General features: G+C 57.5%; 1 protein-coding gene across 1 annotated transcript in view; it reads left to right on the top strand.

Annotated features, from left to right (window-relative positions):
• The first annotated feature begins 463 nt into the window (after positions 1–463).
• The window catches only part of PRRX2 (paired related homeobox 2), a 47343-nt gene continuing 23940 nt past the window's right edge, over positions 464–23866 (top strand). The window contains exon 1 of the mRNA XM_060153289.1: positions 464–731. Coding sequence (XP_060009272.1) covers positions 464–731 — 268 coding nt within the window. The remainder of the gene's footprint in view (positions 732–23866) is intronic.

The following is a 23866-nucleotide window of genomic DNA, read 5'->3' as shown; positions in this document are numbered from 1 at the left end:
AAAAAGACACACACACCCAAACACTGAACTTTCCCATTCCTCAAAATGTGGGTGGGGAGGGTGAAAGGAGGACACCCCTTGTTCTCCCCCTCCCCGCCGCCAGCCTCCAGCCTGGCTCAGGCGGGACCCCCTCCCTCCCCGCAGCCGGAGCGATGGGGGCGGGCGAGGCGAGGAGGAGGGAGGCAGGGGGCGAGGTCTGCTTCAAGAAGGGGCGTGTGGCCGGAGGAGCTCCCGTTTGAGCAACTTGGGAGCGAGCGAGGCGGCAGAGAAGGGGAGGGAAGAAAGTTGGTTTCCCCCGACGTCAGCGCCGGGCGGGCCGCGGCGGCCGCGGAGCCAGGAGGCGGCCGGGAGCGGGGCCGAGCGCGGGGCGGCCGGGGCGCGCTCGCTCCGACCCGCGCCTGCCACCCCCGCCTCGGACCCGCGCCCGCCACCGCCGCCGGCGACCCCGGGGCGGCCCGCGGGCATGGACAGCGCGGCCGGCGCCGCCTTCGCCCCGGACAAGCCGGCGCTGGGCCCGGGGCCGCCGCCGCCGCCGCCGCCGGCAGCGCTGGGGCCCGGCGACTGCGCCCAGGCGCGCAAGAACTTCACCGTCAGCCACCTCCTGGACCTGGAGGAGGTGGCGGCGGCCGGGCGGCTAGCGCCGCGCCCCGCGGCCAGGGCAGAGGCGCGGGAGGGCGCGGCGCGCGAGCCGTCCGGGGGCAGCAGCGGCAGCGAAGCGGCGCCGCAGGACGGTGAGTGCGCGGGGCCGGGCCGGGGGTTCGGGCGGGGCTGCCGAGGGCCGTGGGAACTGAAATACGGGGGTGCGGGGGCTGGAGGGGTGCGAGGCCAGAGGTTCGTGGGTCCAAAGGGGTGAGCACGGGGCAGGCGACGGATGCGGGGCGCTGGCTCAGCCGCACCCCAGCCTGGGAAGGAGGCGCCGCGGCAGGACCTCCGGGGGTGCGGGCGCCGGGCACTGCAGCCCGAGTGATGGGTTGGCCCGCCGCCGCCGCCGCCGCAGCCCTCGTTGAGGCTGTATGTCGCGATGGGGCGGGCTGCGGGACAGGAGCTCTCGACTGGCGGAGGGCACTGCCTTTTGGCCAGAGCCACCTCCAGTCGTTGGAAGCACGGGGAGCTGTGTGCCGTGTGTCCTACCCCGGAGGCAGCCCTGGAGGCCCCACTCCCAAAGAGCCTGAGACGCGGGTGCGATTACTGCTGGGGAAACCGAGGCTTCCGAGGGGCAAAGTGACCTGGTCGCACAGCTGAGTTTCCGACTCTGCCCCCTTCTCTAGCTCCAGCATACCAATCCAGCGACTACTAGGCTTTTTTAAGATGGACTTCCTGGCTGGGGTACTGATGCCTGCCCCCCCTCTACCTCCAGTTTGCCCCACTAGCAGCTCCCTAGGGGGAATGGCCCAGCCCTGAAGAGCTAGCTAGGCCTCTCTTCCCCTGCCGAGGTTAAAGGTCATCAGGAAAGGGCTTTAAAAACAAACAACCCACCCAAGTGGCTTTTTTCAAAAAGTCGCAGAGGATTGCTGGGCCCTGAGCCCTTGGTAGGAAGGGGGGTGTGGCTAGGGCAGGAGAAGATGGAGAGTTTCCTGGAGGGAGGGGAGGACGGGAGTCCCCATAGCTCACCCAAGCCCTGAAAAGGAGGTGGGGTCGTCGGAGACCACTGCCGGCTTGCTCCCCTAGCTCTGGGGAGCAGGCTGCCCTGCTGGAGGCTCTGGGCCCCTAAGAGTCACCCACCTGATTCCAGCAGCCTTCCCACCTGTCCCCAGGGACCCCGCCCCCCACTTCCCGCACCAGCCCCTGGGTCTCAGGGGAGCTCTGGATGGCTGCGTGCCCCGCTTTTCAGATGAGAGGAGGTGCAGGGAAAACGGAGGTGACGGCATCCTCATCGGAAACCTTGTCCGGGAGCCTGTGCGGTCGTGAGGGACACCTGACACGCACCTGCCTTTCATAGTGCACCTCAGAGAGCGCCCCGCTGGTGCCGTGTTTCCCAGTGGCATCCGCCTCCCGCCAGCCACAGGCTGGCATCTGTTCACCCACCCAGGTGATCAGGAAGTGGGTAGACCCACTCCTGGGAGCTGGGGTTTCCCTAGTGGAAAAGTGGAAGGAAGGTGTCTGGTTTGGGCCAAGGGTAAAGTGGGGTGCCCTCTGGTGAGGGGGCGGGGCCGGCCAGCCTGGGTCGTGTGAGCACCTCGGGTCTCTGCTGGCTCTGAGCTGGCCTCCCCACAGGGCAGAGGAGAGGTCTTTGGTTTTGCCCTGATGAATGGGGGGCCCTGAGGGTTGGAGAGAGAAGGAAGGAGGCAGGGCGTTTTGTACTCAAGTGCCGGCTGGGGTGGGTGCCCGCTCCGGTCCTAGCGCCTGGCCGTGGGGACGGACCGGGGGGTGGGGGGGGGAGGTCTTGCTTCTCCTGGACACAGCATAAAAGGGGTCTGAATGGCGGGTTCTCCTGGGGCGCCCCAGAACAGCTGGGGTCACAAGTACCTGGACAGGGCCACTGGCAGCCCCCAGACAGCTGGGTGGGCAGCAGGCCTCTGCAGCAGCCCCCTGGGGTCAGGCCACCCTCACTGAGAGCCCAGGAGCCCTTTCTCTGAGGAGGGGCTTCTGCACACAGGGAATTCCCAGGTACCGGGGACAGAGGACACCCTGGGTGTGGCATCAGGTGGGATGGGGTTGGGGGCCGCTGATGCCCTCAGTTGGTCTGCTTCCAGAGGTGGGGAATCGCCTTTCTCATCTGTGAGGGGCAAGGGGCCGCAGGCAGAGTTGGGGCCGGGCTCAAGGGACGCCCCCACCCCCAAGCTTCTGGCCTTCAGCCCTTTGGGCGATTTGCTCCAGGCCTCTGCAAATGGAAAGCAACGTGGACAACATGGAGAGTTCCTGAAGCTCTAATATCCAGCTTAAAGGAGTCTCTTGTTTGGGATTATATCTTTCCTACTCATTTTTGGTGTTAAAACACCCTTTCTTCTATGAAATAGGGATAATAACTGGAGATTGTTTTATTTTAATGTCCTTACTTGGCAAAATTAAAAGGAGGTAACCCTATACTCATTCCTCAGACTGAAAACAAATCACTAGGCCATGAAATCCAAATGTTTTATGTCGAGTCAAGCAGCTCCCCAAGGCCAACTGGGCTCATTCCAGGGGTGCCCGCTGCAGGCGGTGGGGGGCAGGGGTGGGGGCACTCTGAGGCAGCCCCCGTGCCTGGGAGAATCCCTTGGCTTGCTCGCTGGGTCTCGGACTGCAGACAGAAAATGGATGGAGAAGAGGCCTGTGTCCCACTCTTCTTCCTTCCTTCCTTCCTTCCTCCCTCAAGCAGGTCCGCCCACCACTGCCGCTGGACTCCCAAGTCCTGAAGTCTCCAAAGCTGGGGGAGAGGGGACCTTTCATCCCCGCATCCTGGTGAGCCCAGCCTGCATCACTGGACCCCTTTACAAAGCAGGCAACCAAACCTCGGGATGCTGGGGCTCTGGACCCCAGGCTGGCAGGCTTGGGTCCTGGGCTGTGGCTTCGTCCTCCAGTCCTGGACCCACAGGGAACCCTGGCCCCTCAGTGAAGATTTGGACATACTCAGAAGTGGCTTTTCCTGTGGCTTCTGGAGCTGCTTCCAGGTCCAAAGAAAGCAGCTGACACCAAACAGAGACGGGGTGCGCCTTATTAGAAAAATGAAGGTTAATGGGGAAACTGATGAGTTGGAAAATTGATATCTTTTCAACGTGCCGGGTTAGCAGTCTCAAAGTTTTTTGAATATATTTTTCCATCTTTTGTTTTCACCAAGTCATCAGTAGATGTAGCCTATTTTTGCCAATGATTCCCCGGGACCAGGCTCCCCCTGGAACTGACCGGGAAGGCTGTGGCTTCGCCGGTGACTCAGAGCAAATCGGGGTCTCGGGTTCCTCCCAAATCAAACGCTGAGGTCTGGGCCGGGGCACTGAGCTATGCCAAGCACGTTAGGAAAATAAACTCTCATTTGCTGCCTTTGCACTGACTTACAACAAAAGAAACCGCATTAATAACTGAGATTTTCTTTAAAGCATTCCCTCCTGTGGGCAGGGCAGAAACAGGGATGTGGACACACTGAAAATAAACGAAACCCCTGGAGCCAGGCAGGGGTGAGGCCCCCAGCCTGGGGAGGCTGCCTGGCCTGGGTGGGGCTGGGACGTGTTACAGAAAATGCCAGGACCAAGTGGGTCCACTTCCCGGAGATTCAGGACAGTGGGGCGCCTGGAGCCTGAGGGCACAGGCTGAGCCGGGGTGAGCTGGGACCCCGGCCAGGGGGTTTGCGCTCCCCTCGCGGAGCTGGTCCCTGAGCCACACCTGTTGATGGGTGACAGGAGGCCAAGGATGAGCCTGGTTTGGGTGGGGACCTCTACCTCCCCCTTGCCAGTGGTGGAAGGCAGGACTGAGTGTGTCTGAGTGGGGGGCCTGAAGGGACCACTGAGTTTGAGAGACGGGCCGAACGGCCTTCAATTTTTGGATTTTTCTTGTGGTCAAATACCCCTAACATATGATTTACCATTTTAACCATTTTGTAAGGGTACAGTTCAGTGGTGTTAAGTACATTCACATCATTATATGACCGTCCCCGCCATCTATCTCCAAAATTTTTTCATCTTCCCCAACTGAAACTTTGCCCCCATTAAACCCTAACTCCCTGTTTTCCCTCCCCCAGCCCTTGGCAATCACCATTCTATTGTCTGTCTCTATGAATTTGACTCCTCTAGGGACCTCATATATGTGGAATCACACAGTACTTATCCTTCTGTGTCTGGCTTATTTCACGTAGCATAATGTTCTCAAGATTCGTCCATGTCATAGAAGGTGTTAGAATTTCCTTCCTTTTTAAGGTTGAGTAATATTCTACTGTGTTGAGTCTATCCCACATTTTGTTTACCCGTTCATCTGACGGTGGACCCTTGGGTTGCTTCTGCCATTTGGTGGTTGTGGGTAATACTGCTAGGGGCATGGGTGTGCAAATATCTCTTCAAGTCCCTGCTTTCAGTTCTTTGGGGCATATACACAGGAGTGGAATTGCTGGATCGCGTGGTAATTCTACGTTGAATTTTTTGAGAACTGCCATACTGTTTTCCGTATCTGACTTTAAAAAGTATATATATATATTTTATTTATTTATTTGGCTGCATCAGGTCTTACCTGCTGCACACGAGATCTTTGTTGCAGCATGCGGGGTCTTTCGTTGCAGCGTGCAGGCTTCTCTCTAGTTGTGGTACGCGGGCTCCAGAGCACGCGGCTCAGTAGTTGCGGTGCACGGGCTTAGTTGCCCCGTGTCATGTAGGATCTTAGGCCCCCGACCAGGGATTGAACCTGTATCCCCTGCATTGGAAGGCAGATTCTCAAACACTGGACCACCAGGGAAGTCCCCCATATCTGACTTTTTAACTGGCCTCCTTCTAACTGGCTCTGAAAGGTGGCAGCCGCAGCCTCTGGGGCCTTGGAGGAAGGAGACGGAGGGGGCCGGCCTGTGAAACAGGAGCAGAGCTGGTGAGGGATGAAGACAAAAGGGTTTCTTCAGAACCAGGCCTTTTAAAGATAAGCCTGCTTTCCTTCCCTCCTCCCTTCTCCCCTCCCCTCCTTTCCCTCCATCCATTTCCTTGGGGGAGGGGTGGCGAGGGGGGACAGAGCCATCTGCTGTGAATGAGCCTTGGATGGGGGGGTCAGGACACCCAGCATCGGGTCCTGGCTTTTGCTGCCATCTCCGTGTGTGACCTCGGGCCTGTCACATCCCTTCTCCGGGCCTCAGTTCCCCACCTGAACAATGGGAGGTGGCACACAGATGTCTGTGGGGCTGCTCCTCTCTCTCATCATGATGTCATTCGGGCTGAGAAATTGCCCCGTGATGGGCCCGTCTCCCCAGGAAGGTGGAGTCTCTGAGGACTGGGTCCTGGCTGGGCCTGGATCCCCAGACAGGTGAGGGCATCCCACAGCACATGCCCAGGAGCAGGGAGACAGGAGTGGTGAGAGCTGAGGAACCAGGCCTAGAAGCTGAGAGCCCAGGGGGTTCAGTCTGAGCACGGCTGGGTTTCCCAGGGTAGCTGGTGGGAGTGGGGGCAACGGTCTACATCTCTGGCTTTTTGTCTGAGGGAGCGCTCTTGCCATTTCGTCCATTGTCTGTGGTTGCAGGGTGGCCTTGCTCCTCTATAGATCATCTGGGTGGCGCTTGGGGGCCTGGCGCAGGGGCCTCAGACCAGCTGGTACCCCCATGAGGGCCCTTCCCGGTGAGCAGGAGCTCAACAGGGCAGGAGCCGTCACTGTTCCCTTCCAGAAGACTCCAGAAAAGTGACTTCGGAGCAGAAGTGATAATGCCTGATGGCACGCCACCCCTGAGGCCTAGAAAGTACCCTGAGGCTCAGTGTTGCCATCTGTGAAATGGGAATGCTGGACAGCAATGTCCCTTACAGGGTGGACCCTCAGTGGCTGTGGGAGACCATGCCTGGCACATAGTAGGTGCTAAATAAAGGGCCTCCATTACAGCTCATGGAGATGCTCACAGCAGCCCTGTGAGTCAGGCAGGGCTAGTGATTGCCTTTCCTATTTTGGGGAGGCCCAGAGAGGCAAATCAACCTGCCTAAGGTCTCCCACCTGGGACCGGAGAGGTGGGATTTGTTTTTGGATTGCAAGTCCAAACTTCTGTCTCCCGCAGAGCTCAGCATCTGGGCTGGAGAAATGGGAGAGGGGCAGCCCCATCTAGTTGCTGGGGAGACGCAAGCTAAGGCTTGTTTGGGGATCTAACGGGGGCAGGGAGGCCTTGAGGGCTGGCACAGGGTGGAGCTATTGGGATGGACTCAGTGCTGTGTTAGGTTTCTAAGTGGATAGAGACAGGAAGGAAGGGTTTTCAGTGGCTTGTCCTGGGCAGGGATGCGAGGTCAACCTGGACAAGGCAAAGCTTGGGAGGCCTTCCTGGTTTGCCAGACCCAAAGGGCAGTGGCTAACCCCAAGCGGAAGAGAACCTTGGGAGTGATTTAAGGGGGAGCCAGTGCACCCCTGAACACAGCCTCCAATTGGGGCATCAGTGTTGGAACCCGACCAGGGTACTGCCCTGGGGTTAGAGGCCACGGGAGTGGAGTTGAAGGGATGAGCCCTTGATGGGACGTGGTGAGAGTGACCAGTTGCTTCCTCTTTGCTGGTCGGGGCCCCATACGCCTTACACCACGTTGTCTTCACACCAAACGTGGAAGTGGGTCCTTTTATTATCCCCATCTTTTTTTTTTTCTTTTGCGGTACGCGGGCCTCTCACTGTTGTGGCCTCTCCCGTTGCGGAGCCCAGGCTCCGGACGCGCAGGCTCAGCGGCCATGGCTCACGGGCCCAGCCGCTCCGCGGCATGTGGGATCCTCCCAGACTGGGGCACGAACCCGTGTCCCCTGCATCGGCAGGCGGACTCTCAACTACTGCGCCACCAGGGAAGCCCTATTATCCCCATCCTATGGAGAGGGAAAGTGAGGCTCAGAGAAGCTGAGCAGTTACCAAGTTCACACGAATGAATATGGGCTTCCAGCCCAGGCCTGTCCCGAAGCCCCTGCTCTCTACCGCTGGCTGAAGCCATCCCCGGAGCCCCCAGAATGCTGGGTGGTCTGACCAGGGATGCCCACTCCCAGGCTGGTGTGGGCTGCATTCAGGGGGCCGTGAGGCAGCCAAGGCAGCCACGTCCTCAGCAGCCTGGCCTGGGTCACAGGTGTATGGGAGACGGGTCAGGCCTGGCAGCGTGGGGACTGTCTGGCTTGGGAGGTTTGGGAAGGAGTGAGAACAAGTGGAGGTCTTCTACCCGCCCCTGCCTAGAAACGTCCAGAATGGCCTCCTGGGCACGAGAGAGCTGCGGAGGGTCCCTGACTCTGAGGAACAGCCACAGGACAGGCCCCCTTTCCCAGTCCACCCCTAGCTTCCATATTCATTCATTTATTCACTCACTCATTCAGCAGTCATTTTCTGAGCACCAACTATGTGTCAGGACTTGACCTGCAACCACCTGCCCAGACTTTCAGATTTCAAGCCCCAGTGAAAATTTCCAGGCACTTCGAAGAACTGGCCTAGAGTGGGCAGTTTTAAAAGGTGCCAAGAAAAGCCATTTACTCACGACAACTACCATCTTGTTGCCCCTATCCGTTTATCCAAGAAAGAACCTTTCAGCCTCTTTTTTTTCCTTTCATCTTTTTTTAACAATACATTTGTTTATTTAATTTAGGTATTATTTTTGGCTGCATTGGATCTTCGTTGCTGTGCGCGGGCTTTCTCTAGTTGCAGCAAGCGGGGCTTCTCTAGCTGTGGAGCACGGGGTCTAGGCGTGCAGGCTTCAGTAGTTGTGGCACGCGTGCTCAGTAGTTGAGGTGCACGGGCTTACTTGCTGCAAGGCATGTGGGATCTTCCCGGACCAGGGCTCGAACCCGTGTCCCCTGCATTGGCATGCGGATTCTTAACCACTGTGCCACCAGGGAAGCCCAAAAGAACCTTTCAGCATCTTCATCTCGGAGTAAAGAATGTTCCTCAAAACGGACTTAACTTAGCTTAACAAAAAAACTTGAGAATCACCCCTGTTTTTCTCATTTTGCGGTAGGTCGGTGAAAACGCTGTCATGGGCTGGCATTTGGGAACCACATGGTGGACTGGCTTTCCCAGGCTCACAGACACGGAGACATGCACAGCCCACCCCATCCCCCCATCCCCCCTTCCCCCCCCCCACCAATACACACGATCCTGCGCTGCTCACTCACACACACACCTACCCTCACACCCTGGCCTGAGGGCTCCAGACTGGCCCAGATGATCAGGTCCAGGCTGTTAATGGCCTCAGGCCGCTGGTGGATAGATGAGCAGCAGCCTGACCGCGCCGGGATGGGCCAAGGGTTAAGTGCCTTTTGCGAGGTGGTGAGTAGGAAAGCGCCGTGGGAGCTTCCTGTTTAGACAGAGTTGGGGAAAGTTATCTCGGCAAACGCCCATGCTGAGCCGACACAGGGAGACAGGGTGCCGGGCAGCCCCCAGGGGCCGGAGGCATGTGGCAGGGCACTCCCCGCCCTCCCCGCCCGGAGGGAGCAGAGCGGCTGCCAGAAAGAGGCCGTGCCTCCCTGGGATTCGGGGCGTCTCCAGATGTCCTGGGAATGAAGGTCGCTACCTCACTGACCCTGAGGCTCGCGCTGCCCCCCAGTCAGGCCCCCTCGCCCTGTGTCCCTTCCACATCTGGGAAGCTGCTTGCTCCCAGCCCGGCTCCAAGGGGCCACCGTGATGACAGGATGCTGTCCACATGGGGCCCTTTACGGCTAATGATATCTTTTATTGCGTCCTAAAAATGAAGCAGGCTCTGGAAGACATTACTTTCGGTCGTTCTTTGTGATCCCTTCTGCTTTCCTGTGTGTGGGAGGGGCAGCCGGGACCTTCTGGTTTGGGGGGCAGTGGAGACCTTAGAAGGACGCTGGGGTGACGAGTTATAGAGAAGCCGAAGCTGGGACCTGGTGGCCTGAGAGGTGGACGGGGGCTGCTGGGGGGATTGTGGTCTTTGGAGAAGGTCCTGGGGTGGGGGGCGGTGAGATCAGGAGGCCCAGAGGCTGCAAGACCTGGAAGCTTCTACAGAGGCCTTTCCTCCCAGAGCTGAGCAAACGCCTCTGTGCTTAAGAACTGACAAGGGAAGATGTGTCACCTCCTGTGACGCCGCTGCCCAGGAGGCACTAGGGCCCTGGACAAGGAGTTAGGACACCGGGGCTTGCCCAGCCCTACAGCTCCGGACACGCCCTGACCCTGGGCTGTGCCTTAGCGTCCCCATCTGGGGGGGTCGGACCATCTGTTTGTCAACAAACAGTGGTCCCAGGAATCACTGCATTCGAATCACCCTGGGAGCTGGTTAAATGCATGTTCCCGGGACCCAACCCATGGAATGACACCCTCTGGAGCCTGGGCCAGGACCTCTGCATTTAGCAGGGCCCCAAGCGATTTTTATGTGCATTAAAAGGTGAGCACTGCCGTGCTCTCAGAGGCTCCTTCCAGGGCTAACGCTGCCCCTCTGTCGTCTTCCTCAGTTTGCCTGAGTGGAAAATGGTCCTCTTCTGGGAGGATGGAGAGGCCAGGTGGAGCTGCCAGGGAAGCCGGGCATCATTTGGAAGCACCTGGAAGGGTCCAGTATGTGGGGGGAGGGTGCTGTTCCCCAGAGCAGCGTCCCCAGAGACCTGACTACGCTGGAAGCCGCGCTGCTGGGTCTAGGAGAGCACAGTCACTGTTGACGGTCTGCCAGCACTCATGGGCACCTACTGGGTACCAGCCCAAGGCCACCCAAAGAGCTGGCATTGCCCCGGGGGGAGATCTGTCTGTCTCTCAAGCATCCTGACTCCCTCTTGCTGCCAGGGTGACAGGGTGAGGTGGGGGGGTCAGAAGCCTCCCTGCTGAGCTGGGGGTCCCTGTCACTCATCACTGGAAAAGCCCCCTCCCATTGTCCTGCCCGCCTCCTACTCTTTCCTCCTCTCCAATCACCCTGCCTCTCACAACCCTGAAGGCTCCCCTAGCAGTGGTCCCCTGGGGTAGGACATCCACAGCCCCAGGAGGGCGGCCACCTTGCCCCAGGTTTTGTCCACAGTCCCCGATCCCGCCTCCCTGCCTGTCCTCCCCGACCAGTGGCCTCCCGCTCCTGGCCGCCCCCGTTGCCCCGGGCGCAGCCGTTTACACACCAGAGATGGCGTTATTAAAAATGACATTTAACCAGAGCTGGAATTACCACGCGGATGGCTGCAAACCTCGGAATCAAAGCCGGAGCCGCCAGGCGCGCCTGGCAGGGGCCTCGCGGCCTCCTTTCGCCGCCAGAGCTCTGCGCCGGCCTCCCATATAAAGCCCCTGCAGAATGCCGAGGTCTTGAAAGCCCGTGCACCTCCTTTCATTAGACTAACAAATAACACGTAACAGAAAACATCTGTGAACAGCAGCCCCTAATGCTCTCAAGATGGTGCCGCGGGCAGCCGGTCCAGCCAGTGGGCAGCCGGGCCGCCCGGGGTTCAGGTTCTGGCTGTCCCCACCCGAGACGGTGAGGACCCTCGGGAGAGCCTGGCACCCCTCCCCTTCTCTCCCGCACCTCCCCCTGGCACCCTGTGGACCTGGGGGCCTCCTTCTCCACCTCTCCATCTTCCTCCAGCTCAATCTTCAGCCCTCTCTTCTTGCGGATGAGAACCAGTAATTCGAGGGTCTGTTTGCATGGAGACAGTGCCCTGGACAGGGCATCACAGCCGTCCACTCGACGGGGGGGGCCTTGACCAGTCGTGTGACCTTGGCAAATGTCTTCTTTTTTCTGAGCACCTCGTTTGTCATATGAGGAGAAGAATCGTGCCTCCTTGCAGGGTGGTTTTAAGAATTTAGGGGAGGGACTTCCCTGGTGGCGCAGTGGTTAGGAGTCCCCCTGCCAATGCAGGGGACACGGGTTTGATCCGTGGTCTGGGAGGATCCCACATGCTGCGGAGCAACTAGGCCTGTGCGCCACAACTACTGAGCCTGTGCTCTAGAGCCCACAAGCCACAGCTACTGAGCCCGCGAGCCACAACTCCTGAGCCCGCACACCTAGAGCCCGTGCTCCGCAACAAGAGAAGCCGCTGCAATGAGAAGCCCGCGCACCAGCAACGAAGAGTGGCCCTGGCTTGCCGCAACTAGAGAAAGCCAGTGCGCAGCAACGAAGACCCAATGCAGCCAAAAAACACTGAGGCCAGGCGCCCCCGCCCCAGCACTCCCGCCACGAACCCCGTGGGCTAGGAAGCCACAGGGGCCTCCAGATGTGACATCCTCCCTGTGTGGCAAGAGACTGGATGCCTCCCCAGGATCTAAAGCACCGTCCCCACAGCTCAAACCGGGAGGAGGAAGGACTGCATCCCAGACTAGGGAGGAAAATCCAGGAAAACATCCCCGAAGTGGGAGAAAAGACAAATTGGCCCTTTGTTCCCTGTTTCCCTCATGAAGAACCTAGAGAAAACAGGCCTTTTCCCCTTCCCCCAAGAGACTGTATGTGAAACACCATGCCTCCCTGTTCCCCTCCAAGAGATGCCTTGCTACTTGGTTCCATTCATTCATTCACCCGTTCACTCGCCCATTCATTCATTCACCCATTCATTCATTCATTCATTTGGTGCACATGCGTGCTGTTTGAGGCATCAGTGGACAGGCAAGACGTGGTCCCTAACCAGGGAGCAGAGCACGGAGGCAGCTCCCCGACGCCCAGCTCTTCACCTCTGTCTGGCCCCGAGCTCAGTGTTTCACAAGCAGCCTCACGCTGAGTCCTCTCAGCAGCCTTTTGAGGCAGGTGCAGTATTATCCCCATCTTCCGGATGAGGAAACTGAGGCTCAGAAAGGCAAAGTGACTTGCCCAAGGTCACCCAGGAAATACGCTATGATCCCCAGAGCCCAGGTACAGCGCTGGGCTGCCAGATGGCCAAGCAGCCGCAGTGTCCTCTTGCTGGAAGCATCCCAGGCCCTGCCAAGGAGGGACTGTGCCACCCGTCTCCTTGGTTCTCACCCCAAACCTCCACAGTGCCTGAGCAAGGTGCCACTTTTCCAGGGACACCACTGTGCAGAGCCTGACCCATAGCTGACCCAGGCGGGAGGGCTCTGAGCTGTGCTGTGACTGGGGGGCTGGGGCTGGGGAGGGACCCCAGCCTTTGGGAATCTCGTATTTCCGAGAGACATCATGTTCTTATTGGAAGGCCAGCCTCTCCTGCAGAGCTGGCTGCCCTGCCACCTCACCCCGAGGCGAGGAGAGTGTCAGGGCTCGAAGTGGGAAATTGCTGGAGACAAGAAGTAAAAACGAACTACTCTGGTTTCACTGGGAAGGAAAAAAGAAAAGGCAAAGATCTAAAGCGGCTGAAAGTGGGATCGTTATTTGAGGAAAATTATTGCTGTTGCAGCGGATTCAAGGTGGGGGCAGATCAGAGCTCCAAGGGGCGGAAAATGGGAAGGCTTCCCTCCATCCTTCTTTCCACAAATATTAGTTGAGCATCTACTCCGTACCAGACCGAGGGCTGGATCCTGGGGTCCCGTCAGGAAATAAGGGGGTGTGGTCTCCCTACTATGAAGGAGGTAGGAACAGATAATGGGGCCCCCTACCTGGCCTGGAGGTTCAGGGGAGGCTTCCTGGAGGAAGTGGATTTTCAGAAGGGACCCAAAGGGATGAGTGAAGTTAGCCAGAAGAAGAGGTTGGGAAGGATGCTCCAGGTGGAGGGAACAGCAGATGCAGAGGCTCAGAGGTGAGGAGATTGGCTGTTCCAGGAGCAGAGGGGGTGGGAGGGAGCCCGGTGGAGAAGACCAACGAGCAAGGCCTACTTCAAGATTTGCAATTTTGGGGCTTCCCTGGTGGCGCAGTGGTTGAGAGTCCGCCTGCCGATGCAGGGGACGTGGGTTCGTGCCCCGGTCCGGGAGGATCCCACATGCCGCGGAGCGGCTGGGCCCATGAGCCATGGCCGCTGAGCCTGCGCATCTGGAGCCTGTGCCCCGCAACGGGAGAGGCCACAACAGTGAGAGGCCCGTGTACTGCAAAAAAAAAAAAAAGAAAGAAAGATTTGCAGTTTTTGTGTTAGGCGGGGTGGGAATGCTTTCTGTGCGCCTGTGGGCGTTTGGAGTGTCCAGAGCACCCAGGCCCTCCCGGTAGCGCTCCTGCTGAGCGGGTGTTCTGTGTCCCGTGGGAAGGGAATGGCTGACTTGGGAACAGCTCTTGTGTCCTGGCTGCTCAGAGCCTCCTGGGTGCTTCATCTCCAGAGGAGCAGATCAAAAGCCCGAGCTGTCTGCTCCGGCCCAGCTGCTGTGAGATCTGACATCCCAGGTCAGAGAGGGGTGGGTCCAGGAGCCGTGCAGAGCCCGACGCAGGGCGGGTCCCCATGCCCAACACGGGGCTCGCAGATCCGTCTGTGGGATGGCTCTACCCAAGACATGGACCCAACACTAGGGCTTTGCGCCGTAGGTGCACAACGACTCTGACATGGCAGTTTCCTTAGCAGACCCATTAGCAAGATGAAGAAGGTCGCCCCGGCTGTCTGACAGCAAATCCTGCCTCCCAGGGGGAGTGGAGGGAGTTTGGGGTGCTTGTGGCTGAGTCGAGGGCTGGGTGACCGGGCTGTGCTGAGTGGCATTGGAGTGTGTTCATCATCCCCGAGATCCCAACAGTCAGGACCATTTATTGTGCACCTACTACGTGCTCAACCCTCTGTGTAAATCGTCTCGTTAATTCCAGATACTCTAGGAGGTAGGCAGTCTTATGGCCCCATTTTCCAGATGAGGAAGCTGAGGCCCAGAAAGGTGGGCTATGTATGGAGGACACGGGGGCTCCAGGCCTTAGGCCCTCGTTTTTGGCGCGTTCCCCACCCCTGCTGGCCCGGAGCCCCTGGCTGTGCTCACTCTGACCTCGCCCAGCCTCTCCGGATTTGTTTAGAAAGGGATGGGTGAGAGAGGTGATAACGCGGGGCACAGGGTTGCTGGACAGAAACCAGAGCTGCTCCTTGACCCAGGCAGGCAGGCCAGGACCCTGGGACAGGGACGGCCCCCATTTTTCCCATGCAGCTCGATGGTGACACAGGCATAGAAGTGGAGAGCTGGTTCCAGAGTCCCAGTGGGTCCCCCGCCTTCTCAGGGGCAGGATGTGCTGCCGGTGGGGACCCAGCTTAGCTGTGAGATTCCAGCTCCATCCACACCCCCACTTCCTGGATGATCTTGAGAAAGTGTCTTGTTTCTCTGAGCCTCGAATTTCTCATCTGCAAAATGGGCACATCGCTAGTACCTGAGGCCTGGGTTGTTCAGAAGAGTTGATAAAGTCAAGCAGGTAGGGCTCAGCTCTAGGCCCACCTGGCCTCAGGTAGGTGCACAGTAAACACCAATCTGTTTTCTCTTTCACTCTCCCTGACACTTGGGAGGAGGAGGCAGATGCACAGTTTAGGACTGTCAAGCCCCTTTCACAGATGGAAAAACCGAGGAGGGAAAGGTTTCCCATGGTCCCACGGGAAGAGGAGCTGAGATTAGGAACAGAGTTCTTGGCCCCAGAAGCTGACCCCAGTGGCCTTTGCTGGTTCCTAACTATGCTTTCCAGAAAGGAGACAAGTTATCCAACACACACACAGGACCAAGACCCCTCTGCCCCTGCCCAGCCCTGCCTGGTGACCGAGGGTGCCGTCTGTGGAAGGATGGTGAGTTTGCTGCAGCCCCAGCCTGGCTGGAACTGACCCCTGCTCCCGTGTGGCATGAGCATCTTGCTTTATTTTCCACGGCATAAGTTATAACCATGTATAATTTCATGACAAATACCGTCTATAAAACACAACACAACTATTTTTATAATGTGGCGTTTGAGGTTAAAAATTCAAATTAGAGATTAATTGCAACTTCTAGAAGGTCTGTGGATAAGATGGCTTGGGGAAGAAGGCTGAGATATTCAGATACGCTCCCTCAGGCAGATGGGTTCTCATCACATGTGTAGAACATGCACACACACACACACACGCACGCACGCACGCACGCACGCTTGCACTCAACTGATCTCTGGCTTGAGCAAAGCTGGTTTAGACACGGTGTTTGCACTCGTAGGAAAGCTGGTCTCGATGCTGGTTCCTTTCTCAGCCCAGGACTCTGATGTCCCAAGTGTCCATCAGAAGCAGGTTACAGGATAATCAAACAGCCCTGGGGTTTGTGGAGGCGGATGGCAGGGGGAAATTGACAGAACTTGGGGCGCCAAGAAAAGAAGCGAATGTATCGGGTTAACCTCCACTGGGTGCCAGCTCTCAGATTCTCCCTAGCCCTCCCCGTCCTCCACCCCGTAAAACCGAAACCAGATGGACATCTCAGTGAATAGTGGGTCTGCGGACGGGGCAGACAGCGTGGGATGGAGCCCTGATCAGAGAGGAGGGAGGCAAGCTGGGTGAGCCCCATTCCAAGGAGGCCAGGGGCAGAGTGTGTCCCCTTTGGCACCCACGGGCCAGATCTCAGCCTGCACAGAAGAACGTCGGGGCTCTGGAGAGCTCCGAGGCAGCTTCTTGGGCTCCGTGGGGATGGTGGCAAATGTTCGCGGCTTTCTTAAAACCAGAACAGCAGAGGTTGGGAGAGTGGGGCTGCCCTCTGCACTGCAGATTTTCCTCTCCCCACCTTCCCATGGGTCCTGGAAGAAGGGCAGCAGCTCCAGGGAGTCAGTAGCCAAGGGTGGGAGTCCAGTGGCCTACTAATGCTCCCAAGGGCCCCAGGGAGAGGGGGGCCAGAGTGAGGCCAGCAAGTCCGACCGACCCCAGCTGGCTCCCTGGGGCCAGGGGCTTCCCCCTTCCGAGCCTCAGTTTCTTCATCTGTAAAGTGGGGATAATGGCGAGTGAACTGTGAGGGTGCAGATAGGCAGCAGTACTTTCACATAGTGGTGGCACAGGGCCAGCCACTGCTGTTATCATTACTGCCATTGCTATTATTAGCAACTCACAGGTGGGTCCCTGCGAGAGGGCAGGCTGAGGACCCGGGCACACCTCTGGCAGCTGCTGGTCCCCAGGGTCCGTCATCTCCCCAGCATGAGGATGGAACTGTCCCGACCCACACTAGCTCCATATTAAGGCAACAGCTCTCCTGCTGCCTCCACCCCCAGCCCCACCCTGGGGCGGGCAGTGTGAGTGGGGCTTGTTTATTCCCGTTGTCTGTTGGCACGTTCAGGGTGAGATGGAGGGGAGGGGTGCAGACAGCGTCTCCACCCCTGTCTCAGCAGCAGCTGTATCCATCCTGGAGGACTGCTCGGGTGTCTTCAGCGCTACCCGGTCTTGGGCACAGCAGACAAAGAGAAGCCTCTGTCACTAGAGCAGGGTCAGGAACAGCCCAGGGGAGGGGCTTCCAGCTCTGTCGTGGAGGCCTCAGACCATTGCCTCCCTCCCTCCGCCCCCCCCCCCCCGCTCCCCCAGCTGTCCCGGTGCCTGCCGTGCCACCTTTATTGTCACTTCTTTGGTTGAAGTCACTGTCCACAGGGAGCCCTTGCCGGGACCCCCTTCATAGCAGTAACACATCATTTCACTGAAGAGGCCCCCACTAATCCCAGGGTGTACATGCTAGCCCCTCATCTTTACAAAAGGCTATCAAAATGTCCATTTGGGGGACTTCCCTGGCAGTCCAGTGATTAAGACTCCCCGCTTCCCCTGCAAGGGGCACAGGTTTGATCCCTGGTCGGGGAACTAAGATCCTGCATGCCACGTGGTGGGACCAAAAAAAAAAAAAATACATCTTACGGGTGAGAAACAGAGGCTCCTCCACTCCACATGTATTTCCTGAGCTCATACTATGTGCGGGCACTGGGCAGACATCCACCCTTCACCCCTTAGGAGCTTCCAAGTAACAGGAGACAGGCAATTAACTGATAATTGCAGTACTGGTAAATTCCAAGCTGAGAAGCACAGGGCCTCTGGGGCTCAGAGACAGGAGTCACCATCCCAAGGCTGCACAGCCGTCAGCACCTGGCAGAGGTGGGATCAGACCCCAGAGCCCTTCCATCCTAACTGTCCCCACGGCACAATGCTGTGGCTAATGGGAGCCCCTCTGAACAGGCTGCAAAGACCTTCATCCCAAATCATTTGGGAGAGGGACCCACGACCAGCCCAAGTGGCAGGGGCGAGGCTGGGAGCAGAGGAGAGATTATACACATCCCTCTGGTGCTGTATTCTCCGCAAACTTGGGGGTAGGGATTCCCCGAGTGGGGGGCACAGTACTCTAGTTCTGCCAGGGTCCGTGTATACGTGGGGCTTGGGCAGTGTTCTAGTCGGGCTTGTTACCTACGACGGATAGAAAACCGGCCCCAAGGGGCTTAAGCAGAACTAAGATAATGTGTGCGTAACTGAAACATCCAGGGTGGGACTTAAGGCACCACTCGATCCAGGGCTTAAACAATCGAGCAGCCCTAGTCTCTCTACCGGAATCTTGCCGTACCACCTCGGGTCCCTGCCCACCTCTGAGCCAATCACAGCGGCCGCAGAGAAGCTCCGTGCTGATTGGCCAGAAGTGGACTGTGTGTTGAGGGGGGCGGTGCTTCACTCGAATCCGTTGGACCAGAAATGGAGGGAGGTTGCCTCCGAACGCTGCTTCTGGACACAGCAGAGCTCACATTTATAAGGAAGAGTTCCCTAAACAGGGCTAGCCCTGCTTTATTTGCTTCACATGTATTATCCACCGAAAGTCTTGCTGCCCCCCATTAAGTAGCAGTGTCCCTCTCCCATTCCGTCAAGCACTCCATGGCTAATACACTTTATCCACAGCCGAGAGCGTGGAGGACTTTCGGTGTCCAGTTGACGTGCCATCATGTGCGGTCAACATGTCATTACCCTTCTGCTCGTAGTTTGGAGGCAATAAGAAATTGTATTTCAGGTGTCCCGAAGGCCAGCCTTTGAAAAGCTCCTGGGCCTTAGGCATCAGGGGCCTAAAGGCTAAACTGAGCTGGGCTGTGAGTAATTCATTCATTCATCCAGTGCCGGGCACCACCGTCAACACAGAGAACCCTGGAGAGGGATGGAGGGAAACAGGCTGGTGCGGTCCAAGTGAGTTTAGTTCATGATAGTGAAGCAGCTGGGGAGGCAGATGAGCCCCTGAGCCTTGCTGGGGCTGTGAGGGGAGAGTTCCTACAGGGTGTGGTGCCTAAGGTGAGAGGTGAAGAGTAGGTTGGGCTTTGTGACAAGGTGGGAAAAGTATTCCAGCCAGAGGGAACGGCACGTGCAAAGACAGAAATGACAGAGTGCGGCTGGTGGGACGTTTGTGGTGGGGTAGGGGACCCAGCTGAGCCCAGGGGAGGGGCGGTGGATCCTAAGTCTGGGATCTAGACTCCAGTCCAGCGTGTTGGCCCTTCTCTGGGTCAGGACTAGGGTGAAGGGGATGAGGCACTAACGGTGCGAACCGTAAGGAAGTGCTCACTGCTGGGGCCGTGCAAGTGCTGGGGGGCGTCTGAGACAGCGCCTCCCTCCCTTTGGCTCCCTCGATGGCAGGGCCGGCTCAGAAAGCGGTCTCTGCTCATCAGGAGACTTGGAATTTGTCTTCACATTCAGCTGCCCCTCCTCCACCCTGGGCCCCCTCCCCTCCTCTCTGAAAAAACTCCACCATCCTGATTTTTTAAGTAGGGGGATTGGTGGGTCTGGTTGGGGGCCAGCGGTGGGGGGCCAGGGCAGAATGCTAATGAAATCAGAGGCACCCAGGTGGGGGCCAGGCCCCGGGTAGAGGAGAATTAAGCAAATACACCCAGCCTGCTGCAGGCTCTTTACCATATTTGATTGGTGCTGGCTGAGGGACAGCCCCCTGCGGTGCAGCTCCCGCCCCCCCACCCCCGCAGAGGGGGATGGGGGATATAATGGGGAGTGGGGGAGGGGTTGCTCCTTCAGTCCTCGGAGCCTGAGACATGGGCTACGTTTGGCCTTCAGGGATGCTTCATGGAAGGGAAGGGGCAAAGATGGCTGGCAGGAGCTTGGCCTGTACAGCCTGTCCCCTCCTGCTAGGCGAGGTGTACAGAGGCCGAACGAGTGCATGTCAGCCGCAGCGACACTTGTGGGTTCTCTGTCTTGACCACTTTCCAGGTATCATCCCGTGGAATCCCCACACAATCCATGAGTGAAGTGCTATACAGACAGGGAAACTGAGGCACGAAGCAGCACAATGACTTGCCGGGGTCACAGAATCAGCAGCCTGACTCGCAGCCCCTTTTGGTCACTGTACCTGAGTCCACGCAGTCATGATAAGAACCCGGTGGGGATGGCTACTCTCATTATATGCACATGAGATTTGGGGAGCAGAAAGGTAGCATGGCCCAGGAAGTAAGAGCAGATAGACACGCTCTAGCTCAGATCCCAGCTGGGCAAACCTTGGGCAAGGGCACCAAACCCTCTGCACCTGTTTCTCCTCCTGTAAAGCAAGTTAATGACAGAATCCCCTCTGCGTGGATGAGAAAGGCTTTGAGGACTGGAAGTGTCCCATGATGTGAAAGGGGGTTGTCTGAAGAGCCGCCCTGTACCCAGACTTTGTGGTATCGGCACTGACCATGAGCTGCCCACCTCAGTGTCTGCCCCTGTCTCTGGAGCTTCCTCCCCCCTCCCCAAACACGTTTAATAGCACGTCCATCTCACATTTTCTCCAAGAAGCACCATCAATGTCAGGACAAGGTCTATTTGATTCTGAAGGGGAAAGGCCAGGAGGATTCCCTGGGTCCACATTTCTGTCACTCTTTCTACCTCTGTTCAATTATACTACATCCAAAGAGGCACCTGGGAGCTCATGGCCTAGTAGGGCTTGAGATAGAAGACCAAGCCCAGAAGCCAGTGTGAGGAGGTGGAATCAGACATGTGCACAAGGGGTTCTGGGCATCAGGGGAGGGCTTTTCAAGTGGGGTTTTGTAGGATGAGTACGGGTCCATTGTTTACCAGCTCATGCCACCCCACCCCACTGCCTGTGTGACTTTGGGCCTAGCATCCCTACCTTCTCATTCATAGGATGGAATGGAAAGTGTCTACTGTGCTAAGACTTCCCATAAGTTATGGGTAAGTAGGGTTGCAGAGGAAAGAGGTGAAGTATGCATGAGGCCAGGAATGCTCCGTGTGTTGGTTTTTAAGATGCCCCTGGCTTAGGCGTGCTGGTCCCGTGGCACAAGGAGACACTCCTGTGCTCCTTAACACACTCCCCTCTCCTTTCCAAAGCCCTCCTCTTTCCAGCTTTCCTGCCATCTCCGCCCCCGCCCCGCCACTCTTCTCTGAGCACCCAAGGCACTCACGTGCTGAGTGATGAGCCTGCCCCCCAGCTTGCTGGAGGAGCTCGGGCAAGTCCTCCTCCCTGACGCTTGGCTCCATCTGTAAAAGAGGTGTAAACAGTAGTGCTTATTGCCGGGGTGACGCATCCGGCTCCGTGCCCTGCGCACGGGCATCACTCAACACGTGCTTGCAGGATCCATCATTCTTTCCCGTTCTCCCTCCTTGTACAATTCACTGTGCTTGGTTACCTGAGTATCACCTGTGACAACCCTGGAGGTAGACCTCCATTTTGCAGATGAGGAAACTCCTTTTGGCTCATTTTGGCTAAGTGGCCTGTTGCCGGGACTTGACTCTAGGCCTGTCTAATAAACAAATATCACGCACTTGGCATTGTCAGTGGTTCTCAACCCTGACTACAGGGCAGCGTGACCTGGAGAGCGGTCAGTGAATGCGATGTCCAGGCCCCACCCAAAACCTGTTGAGTCAGGCTCTGGAACATGGAAGGGTGGAGCTTGGCATTCTATTTTTAAAAGCTCCACCTACCCCCCCACCCCCACCCAGTGATTGCACTGAGCAGCTAGGGCTGAGGACCCCGGTTCCACCTTGCCACCTCCATCCCTCCCACCTTACTCCCCATCTTTGGGGGGGTGGGAGGTGAGGCGGGGGGTGGGGAGGGGGGCTGCTAATGGCCGTCACAATACTGGTTTCCAGATCCAAAACAGGCTGTACACCATGATGCCAGCTCTGACAAAAGACGCCTGCACATGGTTAAGGATGGGAGGAAATAGGCAAAACTGAGACCACTTCTAAGAATTTCCTGGTGGCCCAGTGGTTAGGACTCGGCACTTTCACGGAAGGGTCCTGGGTTCAATCCCTGGTTGGGGAACTAAGATCCCGCAAGCTGGGCTTCCCTGGTGTCGCAGTGGTTAAGAATCCGCCTGCCAATGCAGGGGACACGGGTTCGAGCCCTGGTCTGGGAAGATCCCACGTGCTGCGGAGCAACTAAGCCCGTACGCCACAAGTACTGAAGCTGCGTGCCACAACTACTGAAGCCCGCGCACCTAGAGCCCGCACTCTGCAACAAGAGAAGGTGGAATGCTTCTCATTCCAACGCAATGAGAAGTCCACGCACCAATTAGAGAAAGCCCGCGTGCAGCAACGAAGACCCAACGCAGCCAAGAATAAATAAAATAAATAAATTTTTAAAAATAGAAGAAGAAGATCCTACAAGCTGTGTGGCACGGCCAAAAAAAAACAAAACAAAGCAAACAAAAACACAAAAAACAAAAACAGACCGTTTCCCTTAGATGGGCTAGAAATCATAGTAGTGTTCTAGCACCGGTTGGTGCTGGCTCATGAGAACCGACTGTTAAATTTCCAGAATTTTTTTTGCGGTACGCGGGCCTCTCACTGTTGTGGCCTCTCCCGTTGCGGAGCACAGGCTCCGGACGCGCAGGCTCAGCAGCCATGGCTCACGGGCCCAGCCGCTCCGCGGCATGTGGGATCTTCCCGGACCGGAGCACGAACCCGTGTCCCCTGCATCGGCAGGCGGGCTCTCAACCACTGCGCCACCAGGGAAGCCCCCAGCAGTGTTTTTAAATGTTGAAGGAGGCTGGATAATTCTTCCTGCACCACCAAGTCCCTGGACAAGGGATTACCTCTTGGCAACACCAGATTGCTACTCATTAATTTCCTTAAAGAGGCAGAACTAACTTAGCTCTCTTCAAATGTACTCTTGTGACCTATGTGGAACTTCCCAAAATGAACATGTTGGGGGCAAGGGGTGGTGAGATGGTGGCACATGTGACGGTGTTTGCTGTGTCCCTTAAGGTGGAAAGAGCCCTGATCAGTGAGTGAAGCCCACGTCCCCTACCTGGCTCTACCCAGAACTCTCTCTGTGCCCTTGAACAAGTCATGCCTCCTCTCTGGGCTCCATCTTCCAGATCTGTAGAATGAGCACATCAGAACCAGGGGCAGGATTGGCAAATAATTGCCTCCTTGTCAGAATCCCCTTCCTGAGCCCCTGGCAGACAATACTAATCAACCGGTGCCCCTCAGAATCCTCCTTAACACAGTGTTCCAAGCAGCTATTACCAGGCTATTATTCTGAGTGATGGGGGGGGCGGGGTGGAGCGGAGGGGGCGGAAATGACGCTGTGAGCCAGCTGTGGTCTAAGCACTCTCTAAAGTCCCTTGCGACTCTGACCCTGTACTGGGTGCTGCCTGGGAGGAGGTGAGCACAGACTTACCCATGCTTGGCAGAGAACTTCCCAACAGGAGGTAATATGTTTCAGTAGTTAGGAGCTCAGGTGCTGCATCTGGTGCATCAGGGTGTGGGTGAGTCCCAGTTCTTCCGCCAGTAGGATGCGTGACCTTAGAGAAGTTACTAGACCTCTCAGACCCTGTGTCTTCCTCTGTCTGATGGGTTGATGATACCTGCTTCCTAAGGTTGCAGGTGTGAGGATTCCACAAAGTCATGCGTGTAAAGTGCCTGGCCCATAGGGGGCTCCGTGGAGGGCAGCTGCGGGAGCCCCTTTCAGATTTTGATAACCCTTGTGGTGTCTGCACGTGGCTGTGTGGTCAAGCAAAGCCCTCCGGGCTGGGCCAGGCCTTTGGCCTGGAAGCTTCCGTGTCTTATGGGCCTCATGGAGATCAGGGCTGCTCTCGAAGTTCCAGGATTCCCTCCCCCACCGCCAGCCCTGGAGTGTGGACAGAGTGCCTGCAACCAGCACTCCCTGCAGAAGTTTCTGACTCGGGGGAGCGAGGGGGAAGGAAAGACAAGGAGACTGAGTTCTGTGACCAGAAATTGCCACAAGCCCTCTCTAGGAACAGAAGAAACTGCCTTTGTAGGGAGAAGGGATGCAGAAGTGACAGCTGCCTTGTAGAACCGGCTTCCCTCCGAATTCAGTCACTTGCTCCAGGCTCCACTTGAGCAGTGTGCTTCTTTGGTTTAGTTTTCACACATCAGAGCCAGTGTCAGTCCTGGCCAGTGGCCTGGCCTTCATCCCCTCCCGAGCCCGCCGGGGAAGGGGCCGGTCTCACCATGATCGGGGGCTGAGAGCTGGGAGCTGGGTCAGGAGCCCCCAGTTGGCTTGAGCCGCCCCTTCCTGCACCGTGCTGCTCTTCCCCAGACCCCCACCTCCCAGTCGGCAACCTTTACTGTGCGACTTGGCTGGTAGGTAATAATACTCCTTTCCCCGTTGGTT

The sequence above is a fragment of the Lagenorhynchus albirostris genome, chromosome 7 (assembly GCF_949774975.1).
Source record: "Lagenorhynchus albirostris chromosome 7, mLagAlb1.1, whole genome shotgun sequence".
Classification (NCBI taxonomy): domain Eukaryota; kingdom Metazoa; phylum Chordata; class Mammalia; order Artiodactyla; family Delphinidae; genus Lagenorhynchus; species Lagenorhynchus albirostris.
The sequence above is the reverse complement of the archived record's forward strand: the minus strand, read 5'-3'. Positions and strand labels throughout refer to the sequence as shown.